General features: G+C 40.4%; 1 protein-coding gene across 18 annotated transcripts in view; it reads right to left on the minus strand.

Annotated features, from left to right (window-relative positions):
- plekhm3 (pleckstrin homology domain containing, family M, member 3) overlaps nucleotides 1-19600 on the minus strand; it is a 126183-nt gene that overhangs the window by 41263 nt on the left and 65320 nt on the right. For all 18 annotated transcript variants that reach the window (XM_073046548.1, XM_073046550.1, XM_073046549.1 and 15 more), the window contains one exon: nucleotides 15264-15457. In XM_073046548.1, coding sequence (XP_072902649.1) covers nucleotides 15264-15457 — 194 coding nt within the window. The remainder of the gene's footprint in view (nucleotides 1-15263; nucleotides 15458-19600) is intronic.

The raw sequence follows: 19600 nt of genomic DNA on the forward strand, positions 1-19600 counted from the left end.
ATTGACTCCAAGCACTTAAGAACAAATAAATTCAGGCAGACACTGACAGAGCATTGCCACAAACTATTCCCTGGGATAGAATAATCAGTCCTCTGATTGAATCAACACAATCTTCCAAACAAAGCACTGATTATGCAATTCCCCATATGATCCACTGATTATTGCAAGAATCTTCCTTAAGTAAGCCCCAAACAGCATGGATATGATTGAAGCAGAGTTGGAATTATTCAGCAATTCAAGCAGCATCAGTGGAGACAGAAAAACAAAGTTGATGTCTCTGGTTAATGACCCTTTCTGAGAAGTAGAAAAGTGAAGGATTAAATGTGTTTAAAGTCACAAAGAGAGGAAGGGGTAGAGAGAACAAGGGAAAAGTCCATGACTGTGTGTTCTCAGCTCCTGGTAAGGTGATAAGGTCAAGGGGAAGACCCATTCAAAGAGCAATCCAACCAAGACCTCAATGATGGAGATGGTGGAATATCACAACGGCAGTGAAGGCGGAGAAGCTGCAGCAGTGAAAGGGCCCCAGTTGTTGTGCACTCCATGCCACTAGACTGTGTGGTGGCTACCATGCATCAATCTCCCCACATGAGACAACGTCACACACAGTCATTCTCTAATAAGGGAATCCACTCTAACATCCTAGTTATGTAGATCCCAGATTGGCCTCTGTAGCCAGCCTTTGGACAACATCATACTCTACTTCAGTGATTGCACTAATACTACTGCCACCCCGTGTATACACGCCCATGACAGCAATAAACCTGAACTCAATGCTCAGAGATACAGCATGTAAATAGGTCCTTTGACCCCCAAGTCCACAATGACTATCAAGCCAATTAATCTACCAGCCTGCACATCTTTGGGAAGTGGGTGGAAGCTGACGCAGGAAGAAACCCTGTGCAATCACAGGGAAAATATGCAAACTCCACACAGATGGCATCAGAGATGAAGACTGAACATGGGTCACTGGAGTTGTGAGGTTCTTACTGCCTGCACCACTATGCTACTCTTGACAGAGCTAAACAAAACAGTGCAGAGCCATGGGGAAAGAGTTGGGGATTGCAGATGACTAGATTGATTATAGAGAGCTGGCCTCCTCCTAAACTGTATCTGATTCTACAATGCAGTAATTAGCCTTATGATGAATTCAAGTAGTTTTTCCATGTAATGTACTGCTTACTCAGTTTTGCTCACACGTGAAATGACAAACTAATTTAAAAAGTCAATAAACTACTTTGAAGACATATTTATTTATATACCTGGAACTACACAAATCTTTCACGAATGCCTGACCATAACTGGGGATAATCACTGCCAGGAACCTATATTTACAAAGAGGAAAAGAACAAAATGTATGGACTCTAGCCTTTCACCATTACAAACCTATCAAATGATCCATTTATTTAACTGATGCTGGGTACAGAGTTAGTTGTGACTCAATAACAATCCTTCCCACCTCTGAGTCAGAGGGCTGGCTCGGTTTCAAGTTCCATTCTAAACGTTGAGGCTGATAACCCAGTTGTTACTTAAGGAGTGCTGCTATGATAACAGTGCCTAATTTCAATGAATCATTGAATAAAGGTCCTTTTGGCCCTATATCAATACCTCTTGACACTATTCCAAAAACTACGAGGATGTTCTTCCTTATCCCTGAACCAAAATCACTGAAGCAAATCAACTAATCATCATCGTATTTGTCGGCAAGATCCGGTTGCCCTGTTTTCTACAATTCAGCAATGACTGCACTTAAAGAAAACATCTGCTAAAGCATGGGTTTGCATTGATAGCACCTTTCCTGTCTTAAAAACATCCTAAAGTACTTTGTAGGCAATGGAGCATTATCCCTGTTGTAGACAACTCAGCAACCAGTCTGTAAACAGCAAGGTTTCCTAAACAAAGTGATAGTCTCGAGATCATCAGTTTTGGTGATGCTGTTGCTTGATGGGTTTGACCAGGGCAGGCAGTCTGTGCCATTGACAACCATAAAATGAGTTGTAACAAAAACAAATACAAATCCATTCAATTTAATAAACCTCCACAGAAAGAGGGTGGTGTACAACTCTGGTTACACTTACATTGCTGATTACTGTTCAATGGTTTCTGCAGACCTGCACGTTATTCCACTCTCAACAACTTATCAATACTCACTGTTCGGGCCCACTTCCAGAAGAATGGTAATCAGATAAAGTTAGGGGAGGGCTATTACCTCCCATATTCAAAGAAGTACTGGTTGGTAGGTTAATTGGTTATTGTAAACTGTCCCGTGATTAGGCTAGGGTTAAATTGAGGATTGCTGGGCAGCATGGCTTGAAGGGCGTATTCTGCGCCAAATCTAAATAAATAAATAAACACATAAAAACATAAATAAACAAATAGATCTACATGACAAGAAGAAAAGGTAGGTCAAAAACTAGGTGAAATTACAAGAGAAACTGGACTGGGGAAGGATAGTTTAGCAATTAGGCCAATCACTGCAGGGCTATGGTCCCAAATTAAAATAATTGAGTTGCTTGCTAATGAGAGCCATCTCTAACAAGGAGCGTGCAGCACCTGAGAGACAGATAAATCATGCCGACAACTCTTCTTTATTGCTGTGATTACACTGAACTGTCAGGGCACTAATTACATTTGCACATCAATGGGTTGCCTCTGTTAGACTGGGTTCTGATTTCATTACATTACTGTGATAACCTGTAATCAAATTATTAGCCAGCAATACATAGTAGCTGTGTTGATTTATATTAAGGGGCAGATTATTAAATGCTTGTGTCCAGCTGGCACACACCACAGGTAGTAATCCGTGCTTCAATTTAGCATTTTTAATTTGTTATTGCGACACAAAAAGATTCAAAAATTATCTGCTTTATATCCTTCATTCTCTTTCTTAAATAGTCTTATTCCCCCTCAACTGCATTCACTGGCCTGCAATGCAAATTTAAAATTCTCATCCATGAAGCTAAATCCTTCCAAAATTTGTCCCCTCACCTCTCTTTCAGCAGTAGCTCAACAGTCCTCTTCAATTCTTCCCTTCAAATGTCGCTCATGCTTACCCAAGTTTCATCAGCAATCATATCTTCCTACAAAATCTTACTGTGCCTTTCTCAAAGCCATTAAGACTTTATTTAAAACATCTCCTGAATCAAAAGCTTTTGGCTGCCCTAGGGTGATACAAGTATGATATAATTGCACCATTCTGAGCCTGGTAATAGGGCTAGTAACAGCACTACACAACTTGTACCGACCAAAAGCTTCTTGGTCAAAGTCCCAGTCTATGTGCAGTTAATCGATCTTGGGCAGGGCTAGAGGAGGTAGGATTGGCGCAGGTGTTCCCAACCTTTTTTTATGCCATGGACCAATACCATTAAGCAAGAGGTTCATGGACCCCAGGTTGGGAACCCCTGATTTTTGGTAAGGTGGGGTGGGGTGGGGTGGGGTGGGGGTGGAGGGGTGGAGGGAAGAGGTTTAGAATGGATCTAGGATGAATTTGTTCAGCAAGCAGCTAGTTGGTATTTGGGATGCACAGTCTGCATTGTTTAAATGTTGGGGTGGTACAGTGCCACAGCCAGTAGAACTACTGCACCAGTGATTCAGGTCAGATCTTGACTTTATACACCATAAACATTCTCTGTGACTGCATCTGTTTCCTCCAGATGCTCCAATTACCTCCCACATCCAAAAGACATGCAGATTGATAAGTTAAATGGCCACTGCAACTAAATGAAGGATTAGGGTAAATGGGTGCTTGATGGACTCATTGGGCAAAATGCAATATGTCACTATGACTCCAAATATCCTGGCAATCCCTTGAATTGCTTAGGCACAGGAAGCTTTGTACCAAGTGTGTAAATGGATATTGTGCAGATGCGTACATGATGTTCAGCATGAACAAGGTGGGCTGAAGAGTCTACTTCTGTGCTCTGCTATACACAGACCTGAAGTAGGTGGCATACTTATCCTCACAGGTATCACTGGGCTCAGAAGTTGGAAAAATCTACAATCATTATTGACTCTTTGTTTCCCTCCACAGATGCTGCTTGATAGCTGAGTTCCTCTAGCAGTTTGATTTTTGATCCACACTTAGGCATCTACATTCTCTTATGTGTCCACAACTATAATCATTTTAGCTTACTATCTGTCTGAAAAGTGCTCAAACACACTTAAATTGCCCAGTTTCAGGTTTGGTTACACTTCCTGCAACTGTCCCTAGACCCACATCCAATGGCTCTTCAGTGTCTCTCATGCCTTGTTGGTGAGGTGTCAATGGGTGCTGAAAGATGTGGACCTGCATCCCAATCATAATTAAGGCCTCGAAGGTCAACAAGAGAAGAAACCCCAGCACATAAGAAACTGCAGCTGCTGGAATCTGGAGGAAAAAATGAACTGCTAGACAAACTTAACGGGTTGGATAGCATCCGAAGAGGGGAGAAGAATTGTCAATGTTTCTGTTTGAGATGTTACATAAGGGCAGAAAGAGGAATGGGAAGATGGCTAGTAAGAAGTTGAAAGGGGAGGAGTGAGACAGGGCTAGTAAGTGATAGGTGAACCAAAGAGGGATGAATGATGATGGATGGATGGATGGGGGGGGAGGAGGGGCAGATTTGGGGGAAAGAGTCAGGTGAGTGAGGAAGCAAGGAAAGGACAGATGGGGCCAGTATGAGCAGAGGAGAGTGAAAGTGGCGACAGAGAGTGATAACTGGAGCATAAAAACTATCATCTTGTGTTGCCACAAAGAACCCTTCTGCTTCTGTGAAGAAGTCTCCAACTTTGAGCCAAGTGCTTCCTTGTTGACATCTAGTTTGCTCAGATCATAGGGAGGTCTTCCATGAAGGGTCATGCTCTTCCATTTTAACCTTTTTTACTGCAGTGACAATTTCTTAATTTTTCTGAGTTGTGCTTTCATTTAAGTTTAATGCTTGTGTTCTTCTTAACAGAATTACATATGCTTGAATGGAGTGAATCCTGTTTTCGCTGATGAAAATATATCCTTATAAGTTTTATCTGACTGTTGTGTAAATTTTTAATGTTTGTTATTCCTCTTCCTCCTTCTGTCTTTGGTAGTGTTAATCTAAGTGCATTTCTCTAAAGTTTTTTCATTTTAGTTCATATTTTTCTTTGTAAATTTTGGACCAAGGCTCTGTATTATGCCAAAAGAATGTGTTTATATGGGTTTAGTGAAAGTGTTTACTGCCTTTGTTATATTTTACTACTGAGGTTTGTTTGGCATTTTTTTTTAAGCTTTGAAGTAAATTCTGTCGAACGTTTTTCCTTTATCGCACTAAGATTTTTTTTTGCTTGTTGATATCCCAGATACTTATGTTTTATATTCATCCAGCAGTTGTCTAGTATCCTGCTGCTGTTTATATTCTACTAGCTCTAATGCACCTTTCTTTATGTTTAATTTCTGCACTTATCTAGTCCAAATTTCATGTTTATATCTTCAGAAAATAATTCTACTATTTGAATTAATTGCTTTAACCTTACAGATGAAGGAGCATATAATTTCAAATCATCTCTGTATAAAAGGTGTGCCAGGGTATAAGTCATTTGGTTGTCTCTGACTTGATACCCTATTTTCATCTGATTCAGTAAATTAGAGAGCAAGTTTAGAGCTAGACAAAACCATAGTGGGCTTAGAGAGTTGCACTGGAAAATGCCTCGGTTTATTTTGATAATGATGGTTGTTTGTTGATAGAGAGGGTAGATAGGGTGATTATAGTATGCCGACACTTCATCAAATGTTGTAGGAATTTCACAAGTAGTGGGTGATTTTATATATTTATGTATTATAAAGCTTCTATCAATCATGAGCATGGGACAGAATCAAATGCTTATTGGTAGTCAATGAAACAACATGAAACATTGCTGTTTTTCCACTAGGCTTGATTTACAAAGACAGAATCTATTTTCAGTTGTTCTTTACATCCTTTCATACCTTAAAGACATCCTTTCTGCTCTTCTGCACGTATATTATGGTTATCTAAGTGACTGTGATTAATTGCAAGATGCATGATGTTACAATTTTATATACAGTTTGTAAACAAGTAATAAGATGATATTTTGAAGGGTCATTTGTGATTTCTTCATTAGATAAAAGATATGTTCTACCTTCTGTCAAAAATTCAGCCACTTTTTCAGGATTTTTAAGAAAATTATTGATATATATGAATGAAGGCACGGAAGTTTTTTATACCAATGATTATGATTATGACTGTCATTACCTTTCCAGTTATGGGAATTTTTTTAGTAACCACTTTTAGTATATCCATTGTAATTTCAAGCGTTTGCCCGTCTTCAATTGTGTGAATGCATTCTCTTTCCTCCCTAATCCAGCTTGCTTCTTGATTGTGCGTTGCCCTGTTTGACCAGATATCAACTTCTTTATCTCTGTGTTTGTTGGTAATTCTGTGCTCAGGTTGGTGACATTTTGTTGTGCTGAATTTTGTTTCAATTTCTTAATAAGACCATAAGACAAAGGAGCAGAATTATGCCATTCAGCCCATTAAGTCTGCTCTGCCATTCCATCATGGCTGATCGCTTATCCCACTCAACCGCATGCACATGCCTTCTCGCCATATCCTTTGATGGCCTGATCGATCAGCAAACGATCAACTTCCACCTTAAATATATGCATGGACTTGGCCTCCACAGTCTGTGGCAGAGCATTCCACAGATTTACTACGCTCCGGCTAAAAAAGTTCCCCCTGACCTCTGTCCGAAAAGGTCACCCCTCAGCTTTGAGGCTGATCCCTCTAGTTCTGGATACCCCCACCATAGGAAACATCCTCTCCACATCCACCCTATCTAGTCCTTTCACCATCTGGTAGGTTTCAATGAGATCACTCCCCCCCACCCCAGCATTTTTTAAAATTCCCTTGGGTACAGGCCAAAAGTTGCCAAATGCTCCTCATATGTTAACCCCTTCATTCCTGGAATTATCCTCCTGACTCTCCTCTGGACTCTCTCCAATGACAACACATCCTTCTGAGATATGGGGCCCAGAACTGCTGACAATACTCTAAGTGTGGCCTGACCAGTGTCCTATAAAGGCTCAGCATTATCTCCTTGCTTTTATATTCTATTCCCCTTGAAATACATGGCAACATTGCATCCGTCTTCTTTACCACAGACTCAACCTGTAAATTAACCTTCTGGGAGTCTTGCACCAGGACTCCCAAATCTCTCTACACCTCTGATGCTTGAACCTTCTCCCTATTTAGATAATAGTCTGCACTATTGTTCCTTTTACCTAAATGCTTTATCATACATTTCCCAACACTGTATTTCATCTGCCACTTTTTTGCTTATTCTTCCTTCCAATTTGTCTAAGTCCTGTTGCAATCGCATTGCTTCCTCAGCACTACCTACCCCTCCACCTATCTTTGTATCATCCACAAACTTTGCCACAAAACCACGAACTCCATTATCTAAATCATTGACAAACAATATGACAAGCAGCGGTCCAATACTGATCATCACCACTAGTCACCAGCAGCCAACCAGAAAAGGCCCCTTTTATTCCCACTCGCTGCCTACTGCCTAAAAGCCAGTATCTTTCCTGTAATGCCATAGGATTTTATCTTGTTAAGCAGCCTCGTGTGGGGCACCTTATCAAATGCCTTTTGAAAATCCAAGTAAATGATATCCGATGCCTTTTTTTTTGTCCACCCCACTTGTTATTTCCTTGAAGAACTCTAACAGATTTGTCCGGCAAGATTTCCCTTAATAGAAACAATGCTGACTGACTTATTTTATCATTAGTCTCCAAGTACCTTGAAACCTCATCCTTAATACTTTCCCGATCACTGAGGTTAGGCTAACTGGCCGATAATTTCCTTTCTTTTGCCTTCATCCCTTCTTAGAGTGGAGTGACATTTGCAATCTTCCAGTCCTCTGGGACCATGCCAGAATCAAGTGATTCTTGAAAGATCATGATCAATGCATCCGTTATCTCTTCCGCAAACTCTCTCAGGACTCTGGGATGTAGTCCATCTGAACCAGGTGACTTATCCACCTTAAGACCTTTAAGTTTGCCTAGTACTTTTTCCTTTGTAATAGCAATGGCACTCACTCCTGCTTCCTGACACTCACGGACCTCTGGCACACTGCTAGTGTCTTCCACAATGAAGACAGATGCAATGTATCCAGTAAATTCATCTGCCATTTCTTTGCCCTCATTACCACCTTACCAACATCATTTGCCAGTGGTCTAATATCAACTCTTACCTCCCTTTTACTCTATATATACCTGAAATACTTTTGGTATCCTGCTTTATATTATTGGCTCATCTGCCCTCATATTTCATCTTTTCCCTTATTATAGCTTTTAAGTTGATTTTTTTGGGGGATTTTAAATGCTTCCCAAACATCCAACTTCCCACTCACTTTTGCTACCTTATATGCCCTTTCCTTGGCATTTATGCAGTTCCTAACTTCCTTTGTTAGACATGGTTGCCTACCCCTGCCATTTGAGAACTTCTTCTTCTGGGGGGGGGGAGAGGGGGGGGAGGGGGGGGGGGGGAGAGAGAGTGGGGGGGGGGGAGAGGGAGGGAGATCCATCAACCACAACAGAAGGGAAGCCATCATTCCTGACAATGGAGGACATTTCAGATGCCCTAGAATAGAAGGCCTCATCTTAAGAGCAGATGGAAAAAATGGGAGAAAAGGATGGCATCTTTACAAGATACAAATTGGGAAGATGTAACTGTGGATGTCAGTGCATAGTTTGTCTCCTAAGATGGAGTATGAGATCCAAAAGAGGGAGAGAAGTGCCAGAAATGGTCCAAGTGAACTTGAGAGCAAGACGGACGTTAATAGAGGAGGTGATAACACTGACCATTTTCAGACAGGTGCAGGAGGCAGCACTAATGCAGTTGTTGATGTAATGGAGAAAGTGTTGGGGAGTCATACCAGAGAAGGTCTGGAACAAGGGCTGTTCCATGAGATGGTTCTCACTGACAGCCAATGAAAAGATAGATGTAGCCAGGACCCATGCATGTGCCCAAGGCAACATTTTTGATTTTCAGAGAGTGAGTCAACTCCAAAGAGAAATTTAAGGTAAGACTAAGTTCTGCCAGACAGATGGAAGTGTTGGTGGAGGGTAAGTGGTTGATTGTTTTTGAAAAAAAAATCAGAGGACTTAAAAACCTTACTAATGGGAGAATGGAGTTTATAAAGACTGGACATCCACAGTAAAGATAAAGTGGTGGGGGAGGAAGCAAATACTCAGAACTTGACAGAATGGTGGAGAGAATGGCAGATATTCCAGACGTAAGTGGGAAGGGACTGGAAATGGGGCAAAAGGGTTGAGTCAAGGTATGAGATAAGTTCAGTGTGGCAATAGCAAGCAGAAACAATGGACCTACCAGGAGTCCTTGTTGTGGATTCTGGATAAAAGAGAAGAAACTTGGAGAGGAGAGATGACAGTAACTTTAAGAAGTCAGAATTAAACTTCTAGTTTTTAAATGCCTTTCAATTTGACTAGTCATCATACAGCAAATGCCTTCTATACCTGCTTCTGCCAATCAATATGGGTCATAAAACTCTCCCAACCGCACCTACTACAAATGTGGTTGAGCAACAGTGCAATACAAAATCCCACCTTATCACTGCAATTACTCACCTTCCCTGTAATTAAGAAGACTGGTGACCAGCAGGTATGTTTAGAAGAACATTAACATGAAAAACAATGTCATTCAAAAGCAATTGACCACAACTAATGATACGAAGACTCAATTCATCAGACCTGCTCAAAAGAACATTAGACCTTGACTTCTTACTCTGGAACTGGCCGAGAGCACTAGGAAGGAAGGCTGCAGGGAAATTGCACAAAAGAATGGTGAATTTTAAAGCATGAGAAATCTAATTTAATATATTCAGGAAAATTTTTAAAAAGTAGATTTTGAAATCTGAAATATAAATAGAAGATTCTGGAAACACCCCAGCAGATCGGGCAGCAACTATAGAAAGAGCTTTAACATTTATTCAGCCAGTTCTTCTGGATGTTTATTTATTTGTAATGCCCTGGTTAAGATTTTTATTGTTATGCTGCAGGTATTTCAGTTCAGCAGTTCTATAAGAGTAGTCTGTTCTGCTTTTAGCCTGTTTGGGTTTGAGCTGAGATAAGGGGCTTTGTTGTTCATTCAGGAATGTTGTGTCAGCCAATCAGGATAGTGGAATTGAGAGAACTCTGGGTGGAGAGGTTTTTGAGACAGACACTGGTGTGGGTCAAGGTCTTTTTAGCAGGAACTGGGAGAAGACAGGAGGGAAGACGGCTGAGGATGCCATCCCCGTTGGACAAGGTGCTTTGTGTGATGAATGGCTTCAAGGAGGAAGGACCTATACTCCTGTGGGGTGCCCTTTTGTTCAAGGTGGACATTCAGAAGGTGGTGTGTGCTTTCACACAGACCGTGGGTCCAGCACAAGTTAGACAACTTCAAGATGAGCTCCAATTTATGTGCACATTTGGACTGGGTTAACTAATGGACCCTTTTTATTTCTTTTCTTGTTCCTACTAATTGTTTAATAAAGCTGACACTTTCTTTATAATTGTATGCAGTGTATGAGCTGTCATTTCTTGCTTACGGCTAATTGCATGAGGCAGTATTTACACAGTACTCACACTGACCAGGGCTTGGGTGGGCGAGACATCTCAACCTCCCAGAGTTGGTGCAACCCTAGAGGTACAGAGTCTGGGAAAGGTGGGTTTCTCACCACTGAGCGCGGTAGCGGTTAGTGAGGGTCTAATGATCTGCAGGCCCAGTAAAGAGGGGTCTCATACATATATAGCAATACAGTGCGGAAAAGGCCCTTCCAGCTCTTGTAGCCACCCCACCCTGACAAACCCGATTAACCCTAAACTAATTACTGGACTATTTAAAATGACCAATTAACCTACCCGGTTAAACTTTGGACTGTGGGAGGAAACTGGAGGACCTAGTAAAAACCCATACATTCCACAGGGAAGTAGTATAGAGATCCCTTACAGAACGGCACAGGACTTGAACTCCGAACTCCAAAACGTCCCAAGCTGTGATAACACCACCCTAACCGCTATGCTACTGTGGCTCCCGTGATACAACTGTAGATATTGAGGCAGCGAAAGGCACCATATGAACATAGGCCTTAAATCTATAATCATATAAAAGGAAAATGAGTCATGGAGAGAGAGCTGAAGCACAGAAATGGGTCCTTCAGCTCACTGAGTCAGCACTGACCACCAAGGACCCAGTTAGTAAAATTAATCCGACCCTAACCCATTTTATTCTCTCTACATTTTCGACTTCCTCCACCCATTCCCCAGATTCTGCATCTCATTTATACCCAAGAGGGAATTCCCAATGGCTACTTAACCTACCAACCCACATGCTTTTGGATGCGAGAGGAAATCAGAGCAGTCAGCAATGGCAAGGAAAATAGAGACACAAAAGACTGCAGATAATAGAGTCTGCAGCAACAAACAACCTGCTGGAAGAATTTTGAAGGCCAAGAAGAATCAATAGGAGAAAAAGTATTGACTCATTTCCGGTTGAATTCCTGCATCAGGACTGATGCAGACAATTCCTCTCCTCCCACAGTTGCTGCTTCACTCACTTAATTTTGTTCAGCAGGTTGATTGCTGTTACAGTGAGAATATCTGAACTCCACACAGAAAGCAACAAAAGTCAGGATTGAGAAAGGGCTGCTGGGGCTGTGAGTCAGTGGCTCTGCTGGCTCTGCCACTGTGTTGCTACTGAAAGCAAAAATGTGCTAGATACCCAACCGAGTCATCAAGTTCACTGATGACACACAGTGGTTGGCCTCATCAACAACAACAATGAGACAACAGACAGAGAGGAGGTAGAGTGGCTGGAAGAATGAAATGAGCACAACTTGAGTCTTAACATGAAGAAGACCAAAGAGATGATTGTGGACTGACCACTCCTCTCTGCACATACACGACTCTTCTGTGGAGAGAGTTAGGAACACCAAGTTTCTGGGAGTGCACATAATGGATGATCTTACCTGGCTCCTCAACACCACCTCTTTGGTCAAAAAAAACACAACAGTGTTTCCAATTCCTGAGGAGACTGGAGACAGTGAGACTCGACTCCTCCCCGCTGCCCTAACCATTTTCACCAATTTTTACAGCAGCACCATTGAGAGTGTCCTAAATAGTTACATCACCGTCTGGTACAGGAATTGCAAGGCATCTGACCGTATGTCCCTACAAAGAGTTGCGAGGACTGCTGACAGGATCATCTGGGTCTCTCTTCCTGCTATTAGAAATATTCATCAAGAGTGCTGCGTTCGTAAGGTCCTTAGAATTGTCAGTGATGCTTTCCATCTGTCCAACAATCTTTTTGACTCCCTACCATCAGGCAGGAGGTTCTGTAGCATCAGGACAAGAACTGTTAGGATGGGAAACAGTTTCTTCCCTGCCACCACCCAGGTCTTAGCACATATGAAGCGCTAGTAGTGTTATACTGTTTACTTTTTAACTCGTATTGTATATGTACCTTCTAATTTGTTAATTTTTTTGTGGTAATAACAATTTAGGTGTTGTGTGTGAGTTATATGTACTGTACTGTGCACTTTAGTCTGGGGAAATGTTGTTGGTATACATGTGTATGGTTGAATGACAATAAACCTGAATTTGAATAACATCCAGATTAGAAGGGAATGAGTCTGAGTCCCACGCCAAATACCATCACACATAACTTGAACTAAGCCCAACTCTGTAAAACACTTGAGTTGTTGCATTGTCAATTATTTGTTTCAGAAAACAGCTTACTCCTGTAACCTTCTGTGAGATATTAGACTTAAAAGCTGTCATGATTTTGAGCCTAAAGCTCTGAAATAGAGTAATCCATCATTATTTTGCAAAATAACCCAAGCTTGAATCATGTCATAATTATTTGCACTGTTCTATAATCTAGGTTCAGTAAACTCAAGGGATTGCCACCTCAGTCTACTGAAGCCAGTGCCTGTCATTAATCATCAGCTGTTAAATCCTTCATCTGTGCTGCTGTAGTGTGATATTTCCAATGCTTTCCATCTTCCACATCCTGTAAATACCAGTTCATCCCAGGCTCTGCTAGTTGTATCTTAACTCACACCAAGTCCTGTTCATCCAATACACCTGTGGTCATTATCCAACAATGTTCTGCGCTAGATGCCAATATTTAAAGCTTTCATTTTCATCTTCTGATCCTTCTGTTGAAGTGTCCCACCCCATTAATGACACATGTTCTAGCTCTTGAACTGGCAGATTTCTGCAAGCCTCAAATTGTGCCCTCTTATTCCTGCCATTTTTACCATTCTGCCAATGGCAGCCATAACTTCAGCTGCCCCGAATCTACATTTTGGAAGTCATTCCCAAAGCCATAAATTTTCACCTACTTTCTACCCCACATTTGAACTTCTTAAAACCCACCTCTCTGACTCCTACAACTTGTCCTTATTGTGCAAGTTGTCAGTATTGTGGGAAAACATCCCAAGATGATTCACAGGAACTTTATCAACAAAATTTGGAACAAAGCCACTACAGCTTTTAAATCTTTGTTCTAATTATTCCATTTAACTTGGTGTCAATCATTGTTGATGACTATTGGGAGACATCATGGAATTCACTATGTTGAGATCAGAGGATCGCTAAATCTTACTCAGAAATCTAAATGGGCAAAATAAAAAGCAAGTGACATATGACATGCCAAATATAAATGGTCTTTAGTGCCAATCTCAATAATACTTGTCAATGTTGGGGAACAGGTTAATGGCAGACTCACTGCTGGTACCAGGGAAAGAATGACATTGGTAGCAAAATGGATGCAAAAAAGAACCTAAAGAGAACAAATAATTGTTCAGCACTTAAGTAGAAAGTTATCAGAAATACATGGTGCATGCCATGTTATCTGAAAGGAGATGGAGATATGGAAATAGAAACAGATTATTACTTGCCTTATTTACTAGGTCAACTAACATGGTGGGTGTGACTTGAAAAGAATTTTAAAAATCAGTCAAACAAAAAGAATATTTGCTAAACTCACTGATTGGACAGATTGCATTTGAGGATATTTAATAGAGAAAAACTGGCAGTACAATACACAATATTTTAAAAAGAGAGTCAAGATAAGTTTAGGGAATGGAATATCACTTACCATGAGAATGCCAATAGGCAAATAATACAAAGCTTATCTGAAGATGCAATGTAGGTTGCAGTATAATAAGATGGATTTCAGAAAAAAAAAGACATTTAATCAAGCTTATTACATTCTTTAAACAAGTAACAGAAAATGCTGATAAGACTAGTACAATAGATACAATCTGTTTGTATTTTTTATTGACAGATTCAGAATATATGGAGACAGAGAACAAATAGCTCAACAGATAGCATCTTGGCTGCAAAAGGAAAAAAAGAGAGTAGGGATAAAGTAAGTGATTCAGACTGACCAAATGTAGGAACTGGTGCTTCACTGGGATTTTTGCTAGCCAGCATGGATTTAAATTTGGAACTGGGATGACAATATTAAAATTTATGATTGAAACCAACTGTATGGTATAGTTAATACCACAAGCACTGCAACCAAATGCAGAAGGATTTCCGTTTTCAGAACTGGTATAAATAATGAGCAATAAATTTCAATATAAACAAGCATAGGCGGCATGAATAAGAGCACATGTACCTTGGAAAATGTGCCCAAATGGGCTAGATAAAAAGTGGGTATAGATACAGATATTTCAAAAATATAGTTATACATATTAAACATGCAGTATAAAGAACAACATTTTGAGGTTTAAGATGATACAGGAACTGAGGTTAAATCTTCTGAAGGAAACTGTACAGAAAAAAAGGGAAATTGTGGGATGACCCTGATAAGAGTTCTATCAGGTTATGAAAGGGCTTATTACAGTAGTTCAATCTACTGATTGGACTAATCGGAAATTGTGGTCATGACCATAAATATACTACAGTCACTAATAAATTCAAGGAGAAACACAGAAACTTCAGAGTTGGTTAGATTGTGAAATATGGATGACATAGTTTAGGGGAAACTTAGCAAAACACAAATAGTAAAGAAAGGGAAGGATCAGTGGTGGGAGGTGGGGAGTTGTGGGGAAAATGGAGACACAGATAGACAGGATAACACACAAGAAAATGTTTCATTCTCCTCTAACTTACTAAAGTACTACTAGAATGTCCACCAATATAATCTAGTAATTTTGGAATATATAGTGTTAATACTCTCAGACTGGAAAGGAGTCTCATGCCACAGCTTAGGACATACCTTCGACGCAAATCTTCTGCCACAGAAGCTCTGCAGCTGAACAGGTATGCTCTCAGTGACTTGAGCTGCTGGCGCAAACGGAGGACTGTTGCCAAAGCATCCACATGTTCATACAGGCATGGATTATCCTGCTGGATATCAATAAGTGGCTCTTCAGCGATGTACTCCAGGAACTCTTTTGCTTGCTTTGAAATCTACAGAAAACAAGAGATTTGAAAGTGGCACCAGATATTGCAGTGTGGTCATTATGCTACAGAATATAATGAGATTTAAAATCACAGCATTGCAGGTTTATAATCTAAATGGTATGGTCTAAAATGAGCACAGTCCCAGACACCATGCTCATCATAGATTGCTACAGAACATGGAAACCAGCTCATCAGCCCACAGTGTCCACCATCTCCAACAATCCTATTTATCTTCTTGCACCCCACTCACCTTCACCTTTTCCTTAAGCCACCTGCAATCCATCTACACAAGGAGGAATTTACAGTAGTGAAATAAATTTAACAACCAATGCTCTTTTCAACTGCTCCCTCAAGCTGCTATTTAAACTCAGGTATCAAACCTATTGCAGGGCAACTGAGCCTGGCTATGAAAGTAATACCCACCTAATGAGTGAATTTTTTAAAAAATTGAACATTTGAGATTATAAAAATCTTCTGATCAAATCCAACATATTTTAGAAGGTGGAGTAGAGCTGGTAATACTCTGCCTTCTGATTCAGAAGTCATATGTTCAAGACTCACTCATGTATGAGCACAAAGCCCAGATGATATTCTCCATTTGATATGTAAGGAATTCTGAACTTCCAGAATTGCTATTTTCATGATGAGACTCAGCATAATCTGATGAATGTAGAGGATTTCATGGAACAATTGCCAATGAACTTACCTATTTCATTCAACATGAAATAAACCGTTTATCTGAGCAATGTGAAACCTGGCAGAGTGGAAGTTGACTCTGTGATATCTCTAGTGAAATAACTAATATGCAAAGTATGTGATCTTTACTATCAACATTACCTTATGTGCAAAAGAATAGCCAGCATTTCATTCACTTAACAGTGACAATACTTCAGAAAATACTTCGGCTGTTAAGCACTTCAGAATGCTCTGAGGTGTTACATGTAGATCATATTTTAAAATTCATTTCTCTTGTTTCCCATAACTCTCAGATGCTTAGAATTATTAACTCTCCATTTTGTACAGGATGTATGACCCTCTGCATTTAAAAAAAAACTTCACTAACTGTTGCAAAAGAAGGGAAGATTGACAAATGAAATAAATATTACAATTTACAATCCAGTTTATAGTTTCGCAAGACTAAAGTGCTGAATTCAGTCTTTTTTTTATTATACTGCCAAGAGATCCAGAGGTTATAAACTTGAAAAGTTCAGTTGATGCACGTACTTACAAAACAAATTTTATGGGACTCCCAGATAACCCTCAGATTTAAAAGGGAAAAAATGCTCCAGAGAACAGACAGGCCAGTAATGTATTAGGTGCAATACTGCATGGGATCAGATTAGGCAGCTTTTTCAGAGATAGTGCCTGTAGTTCCAGGGATAAATGTGCAATTGGTCTTAGTGTCACTGATTAGGGAGCCAAAACTCAGTAAGGACTCCTGATTTGACTACTGTCTACAACTTGCCCTGGCATTCTTCTCCTGGGTGCCCTCAAACACTGCAAGTCCAAGCTGGATACAGAAGTAGGTGACCAAAAGTTTGGTTTAAGGAAGTAGAGACCCACAGGGAGAAAATTTCAGGACTTATGGCAAAGCACCCAATGATAGGATTGCTAAAAAAACCAGAATGAAAACTGACATAATCAATGGATGCTCATCGGCACCATTCCACCTACAAATTCTGCTCAATATTTTTACTAACTAAAGATCCTTTTTACAAAATATCCTCAGTATTGGCGCAGCCCACAAAGGATAACTGCACTCTGAATGCTCCTTATTTACACAAATAGGCCATTCAGGCTAATTGATCTCAACCAGCACTAATGTTCCACATAAACTTCCTCCTGCTCTCACAAGATATCCTTCTGTTTCTTGAGAGACTAATGGTGTGTTAATTATGAAGCACACTCCTGTTCACATCAATGGTGCTGAAGTTGAGATGGTTGATAGCTTTAAGTTGCTAGGAGTAAACATGGCCAATAGCCTGTCTTGGACCAAACACGCAGACACCCTGGCCAAGAAAGACCCTCATTCCAAACTCCCATTGGGCAGAAGATACAAATGTCTGAAAGCATGTACCACCAGACTCAAGCATACCATCTATACTGCTGTTATAAGACTATTGAATGGACCTCTTGTACAGTATGACAGACCCTTGAACTTACGAACTACCTCTTTACAGCCTTGCACCTTATTCTTTGTCTGCAATGCACTTTTTATGTAACTGTAATACTATATTCTGGGTTATGTTATTGTTCTTTCCTTGTACTACCTTGATGTACTGATGTGATGAAATGATCTGTATGGATGGCATCCAGAACAGTTTTGCACTGAACCTCAGTACATGTGGCCATAAAAAACTAATATACTAGCTGATTTGGAGAATTTTACATAGTCACACACCTCAACACTAAATTGATCACTGAATACAACCTATGGACTCACTTTGAAGGTCTCTACAAGTCATTTTCTCAGTATTATTTATCATTATTATTATCTGTACTTGCAGAGTTTGTCTTCTTTTGCACATTATTTGCTTGTCAGTCTTCGTGCATAGCTTTTCATTAATTCTATTGTATCTCATTGTTCTATTGAGAATGCCTGCAAGAAAAAAATAATCTCAGGGTAGTATACAGTGACATATAGATACTTTGATAATAAATTTAATTTGAACTGTGATGGCTCCTGCTGTAGATGTTTCTAATCATACAGGAAGGCAGGGATGATTGCCACCATGAGCTTGGTGCTGGCTTTGAACTGATCTATTTTTATTCAGATAAAGAAAGGTTGTACTGGCAAAACGGAGGCAGTGGTGAATTTCAGCATCAACCTTTATCTTCGGTGGGAGGTGGTTCCCAAAGTGTGGAGGTTTTTATTTCTTGGGGGTGGGAGGAGGGGTGTGTTTTGATTGATAGGGATGGGTTAGGAAATGATTTTCTTCTTAGGAATGCTTAGTGCTAGCTAGTCCAATGCTCTCAAAAGCTTCACTGAATGAGTTAACAGACACTTGGTGCAGAGTCTGGGGATGTGTACAAACATGTTATCTGCAAATACTGTTCAGTGACTGAAGTCACAATGACCTTGGCAGGTTAACTGACCTCAGTAAATTACCTCCAAGTGGCAAACCATATTTGAGCAGTTGGGTGGTTTCCAAGAAAGAAGAGGGATAAGAAATAGAAAGAAGTGGGGGAATGGGATTTATGGATTGTGCTCTAAGAGCCTCCTATATTGCAGGGTAACATCAGTCTGGAGTGGAGGTAAAGGTATTGTTATCTTCATGTAAATTATCTCCACTCCAGGAGCAACTCGGAGGTGTGGCACAATACCGGAAGGAGAGTTGTAGCAATGCTATAACTTTGCTTAACCCTTGTTTAACCTATTCTATACTGGGTTTGGGTGTGTGATAGATTTGATGTTTTGAATTACAATAATCATGTCATTCATTAGTACGTGTGGAACAGAAGCACATTTTTCAGGTTATCCAAAGTTGAGGACTCTTCAAGATCTCCCCCAGCGTTAAAGGTTTCAGTGGTTTCAAAAGAGGCTGTGGACAGTGATTGATGCTACTCCCTGAAAGTTTTCTTGGAGCTGTCACGTTAACAATAATCATGTCCTCTGTACTAGACAAGGATGAAACCAGCATTATGAGAAGCTCTTTGGTCACTGTGAAGTGGTTGAGAAATACTTTTCAAGACATTCTCTGTGGCAGACAGCAAGGGATATCCTTTTACAGGAGAAATTCTGCAGATACTGGAAATCAAAACAATATACAGAAAATGCCGGAAGAACTCAGTAGGCCAGGCAGCATCTATGAAAAAGAGTAAATGGTTGATATTTCAGGGCTGAGACCCTTCATCAGGACTATCCCTTTGCCTGCGATCAAATGTCTCTTTTCTTTAAAGTGCTCACAGTACAGAACCTCCGAACTCCTGCACCAAACTCTCTTCTTCTACTAAAATGAGGGATACGAGGCTTAAAATCATGCCAGAACTCATGCCAAATTTTAGAGACTGAACATGGATTCCATGTGCTCCTCAAACTTTGCTGTTTTTCAGATACTGCACTGCCTTTTCAACCTCGTCAGTCTGGGGTGCAGAAAGTCTGGAACCAGGTAATGTGTGGCAGAATATCATCTACCATACACGTCAAAG

The sequence above is a fragment of the Hemitrygon akajei genome, chromosome 5 (assembly GCF_048418815.1).
Source record: "Hemitrygon akajei chromosome 5, sHemAka1.3, whole genome shotgun sequence".
NCBI lineage: Eukaryota > Metazoa > Chordata > Chondrichthyes > Myliobatiformes > Dasyatidae > Hemitrygon > Hemitrygon akajei.